Source organism: Lactuca saligna, chromosome 3 (genome assembly GCF_052625555.1).
Source record: "Lactuca saligna cultivar CGN05327 chromosome 3, ASM5262555v1, whole genome shotgun sequence".
Lineage (NCBI taxonomy): Eukaryota > Viridiplantae > Streptophyta > Magnoliopsida > Asterales > Asteraceae > Lactuca > Lactuca saligna.
In genome coordinates, this window is record NC_136419.1 from 67,096,552 (window position 1) to 67,101,030 (window position 4,479).

Below are 4,479 nucleotides of genomic sequence, written 5' to 3' on the forward strand. Positions count from 1 at the left end.
TCCTGTCATTCTTTGTAAATATAAATTTTTGGGGATTTTTCTGTTGATTATGCCAAAATGTTGCGACTTTTCTAACAATAACCCTTATATAAAATCATATTTTCGGGTTAGTTCTAATTACTACATTTTAAAAGCAATTGAGTTTATAAAGGCAAAACATGTTTATGAAAGCATAGCAACAAATCTCTTGCCCATCTAAGATCTTTTTGCTTTTTCGTCGCCGTCTTAATCTAGGTTGAGAATATAATGTCATGATCTAACATAAGACATGCTAAAAAAAGGATTTAAGTTTTAGTAATTACATTTTATAATTTGGAAAGATTGTACCAAATAAAATGAGTTCACCAAAAAGCTTTGTATCTATTCTAATAAATTTTTTTTTTTTTTTTTTTTTTTTTTTTTTTTTTTTTTTTTGTTTTTTTGCCACTTGGCATATTCTCATTCAATTTGTCAAATGTCATTTTATGGTTATTTTGAATTAATTTATTTTTCACATGTTATTTTATGGGTTTACCTATTTTAATAAATTTCACATAATACTTTAATGTAATAAAATTACAATAAATATAGTAATAAATTAATATCAATTTTATTAATGGACTTATCTTCTTATTTCAAAATTTTCAAATTAAAGTTCATTAGTTTATTTTGTTTGTTTATTTAAATTTAAAAGATAAAAAAATCAATTTTAATAATTCATTATTTTTCTTATCTTTTTATAAATCCAAAGTTCTTAAATATTTAAACCTTTATTTTTAATTTTTTTAATTAACTCATGTAATACATGTGTCTTATACCTAGTTATATATGATTTATAATAGATTATTTTTACAATCTCAATTATGGTTGTTAAGATCTCGATTTTGATCTTAAGATCTTACAATCTTAAGATCTTATAACCGAAAAACGATCTCTATCACACTAGGATCTATCCGAAGGAAAATTTATATTAGATCTTAGGATCCTACTAGGATCTTAAGATTTTAACCCTATCTGAGCCCACCTCTTTAGTGTTTATTATACAGATGAGTCTCTAAAAATTATCCATTCGATTTGAAATCAAGTATCACATATCTATTCATCTCGAATTAGAAAGAACATCATGACAGTCATATAAATAACATCATAACAGGAATAACTAAAAAGTCATCCTGATACTCATGTGAAAAACATTTTTGTAAATGTAGTCAATTTTTTTAGCAAATGTAATCATTTTGTTTTTAGATATTTAATGTTTTCTTTTTCTTTTTACTTTTAATATAATCATTTTGTTTGTTTTGATAAAGTACCACAAGTCATATGATGAGATTATAATTTGGATATATATCTTGAATTTTAAAGACGAGTATGTATCGGTTACCCCAAACCCAATGCGTTAATTTTGGTTCTTGACTTTTAGAATCTATTAGATTTGGCTTGTCGGGTTCAACCCATAGATTCATGGGTTAAGATTTAAACCCATAGGTTTTGGGTTTTAACCTATTTTTTTAGCAAATGTAAACAAAGTAAAACAAATTCCTTTCCACTGTTCCAACCATTTAACACTGATCAAAAACACCAAAATCTACTAAATGGTTAAAGGAAATATTACATCTGTCAAGTTTAGAAGTTTGCCAAAACATGAAAACACCATCAAAATAAAACAAAAAACAAGTCATTACAGCCAAAACATGAAAACACCAATATTCAATTCTTACGTTCCTTATTTAGTTTTTTATTTATTAAACTATATATTAAATATTAAATAATCAGAAATATATATTATGTGTCAGTTTTTAAACCCGAAACCGATTTTTTCGGTTTTTCAAATCTGAACCCAAAAACCGTCAGTTTTGGTTTGGTTTCGGTTCCATTGGTATTTGTTAGATTTTCGGTTTCCGATATCGATTTTGCTCATCCATATTAAATTCTATTGTTAAAAAGATACTTTTCTCCTAACTTAAACCTAGTCCATGCAACTTTTCCATGAGTTTAGAATCCATAAAAGATAATCTTGAAAAACCATTAATGATCAACTTACATTGTGATTACAATAAATCTACCAAAAAAAAAACATAATAATATTAAAGGATTTTCCATTATTCAAGCCAAAAAAATCTTGTTTGTCTTTACAAACCCATGTCAAACACCACAAAGACTAATCAGAAAATATCATCAACACTTTCAACCTTTTGTACTACATACAACATGAACATATCTCTCTTATAATCAATCCCCTAATTCATCATCTCACACTACCATCCATTCATTCATTCATTCTTTCTCTTCAAGTTAACTTCTTTCAGCCTGCAAACCAAATACATTAGTAAAAAAAAAAAAACTAAAATGCAATAATAAACAAAGAAATGAATGTAAATTTCTATTTCTTGCATTTAGATTAAAAAAAAAAAAGAAGAAGAAGAAGGAATCTTGCAAGAAAGTAAAAAAATTACCTGAACCACTATGCTCTCCCAATTGCTGATTGTTATGGTAAACATAAAAACATCACAACTGCATAACTTTGTTTTGTTTAACACAAGGGGATGCTTTAAAAGCCTGACACTTCCACAAATTCCTCTCAACAACATTATTGCCAGGTGGCATCCCTACAGATAATGAGGTTTTAGAAGAAGGATGATGATCATGAACCTCTTTAGGGTTAGGGTTAGGGTTAGGGTTAGGGTTTGCTTGAAGTTGAAGTTGATCCCTATCATGACATATACTCAATGGCAACTTCTTCTGTTTCATTCTTCCCCTTTTTCTACCAAAAGAAGTCATACTCATATCATCATCACAAGATTTCACCTTTGAATGTGTTTGTGTCTGTGTCTGTATTCTCTCTCTCTCCCCATTTGTTGTAATATCTTCTTCTGCTTTTTTATCATTTCTATAAATCCCTTCAACAACTATACTTCCATTGCTAATTATACCGTTTTCTGATAACTTTTTAAGCTTATTATTATTATTATGAGCCTTTAACTCAGAGGGAAGAGGTACACCAGATTTTGAAATTCTAGGGGAGCTGTTTATAGCTTGGTGTAATTTACGTGCTAATTCTTCATCATTTGTCTTATTACCATTTTCTAACCTTGGTTTCTTATTGTTATACAACATTTGTACCTCAACTTGCTTATTCTTCTTTGAATTTGAATCTTGTTCTGGAGAAGATGGTGTCTCTTGATTTTGATCATCAACAATGGCGACTAATTCTAAAGCTTTTTTGGCAGCAGCCATGGCTTTGGATGCTATTACTGCTTTCTCTTCAGCTGCAGCTCTTGCAGCCATGGCGACTTTGACTGCAACTTCAGCTGCTGATCTTGAGGCTGCTACAATCTCCTCTTGTGAGGGATTATCAGTGCTTAAATGAGCTCTTAATAAGTAACTGATTCGGGTGTCTAATTTACTCAATGGGGTACATGTTGATGGTGAATTTGGGCTTCCATTGATGTCGCCATTTTGCTTTTTTAAACAGGCGAGTAGACGCTTTCTTGGAGGCAGAAGAACATCAGAGTCTAAACGATTAACATCACATACGTTTGCCTCCATTATTTGTTACATCAAAGTAATATCTTCAAACACTTTGTATGTGAATGCGATCTTCTCTGCATAGAAAGAAAAAAGTTCATACATCCTTATGGCATAATGAAATCAATCAACTAAATCCCATTTCTATCGGAATTGTTCAAACACTCAAGAAAGGATTCAAATTTGAAATCACAACCCGATTGTTGAATCTAATCACCGCCCAAGTTGAATTGAGATAATTCAGATTCAATTTCACATATCCAAACAGAATTACACAATTTCAATCTCCTGAACTCATTGCATTAGAACAAAAGAAGAATTGATCGAATGAATTTACAAGGAAAGGAAATCACGAGCTTGATTCAACAAAATTGTGTAAATCCAATCGAGCTAATTAATGATCGAAGATGTGTTGGTTCTGTATTAATTAATCCACAATCCGATTGAGCAAATACAGATAAATTCAACAAGAGTTGAAGGAAATGAAGAGATATAACGTACCTGATCTTGTGAAAAGGCGGGGCATGTATTGTTAGAATTAGGGTTTTGAGATGTGGAAGGAAAATGGTCTGCAAGTAGTTTTAAGAAGGAGAGAGAGAATGAAGATGATATATATATATATATATATATATATATATATATATATATATATATATATATATATATATATATATATATATATATATATATATATATATATATATATATATATTGTCAGAAACAATTTCGATTGGTTCCAGTTCTAGAAACCCATAAAACGCAAATCCAGTAAATTTTTTTTGTTAAACCAGCAGTTGTTAACTTCCAACCTCGTTTTGCCTTGGTATTTACGTATATGCCATCGTGAACCAAAAAGGTCTCAAGCAAACATTAAATTTGTTATTATCTTTTACCTATCAATTTTCATGGAGTGTTTGAATGTGGGTTTTAAAACCGATTATTATGACATAAAGCAAAAATAATTAGATGATTATG

The 4,479-nt window shown here is 29.4% G+C and overlaps 1 protein-coding gene across 2 annotated transcripts; it reads right to left on the reverse strand.

Annotated features, from left to right (window-relative positions):
* Positions 1-2,058: 2,058 nt before the first annotated feature.
* On the reverse strand, positions 2,059-4,122 carry LOC145036796 (uncharacterized). Of its 2 annotated transcripts, none has more exons than XM_078985277.1 (3): positions 4,006-4,122; positions 2,433-3,576; positions 2,059-2,286 (listed from the first exon to the last, which is right to left on the reverse strand). In XM_078985277.1, the coding sequence occupies exon 2, from the start codon at positions 3,523-3,525 to the stop codon at positions 2,485-2,487; it is 1,041 nt and encodes a 346-aa protein (XP_078841403.1). In that variant the 5' UTR covers positions 3,526-3,576; positions 4,006-4,122; the 3' UTR covers positions 2,059-2,286; positions 2,433-2,484. The 2 variants fall into 2 exon arrangements, with proteins under 2 accessions (XP_078841403.1, XP_078841402.1); XM_078985276.1 differs by having other exon boundaries at positions 2,433-3,581.
* Positions 4,123-4,479: the final 357 nt, after the last annotated feature.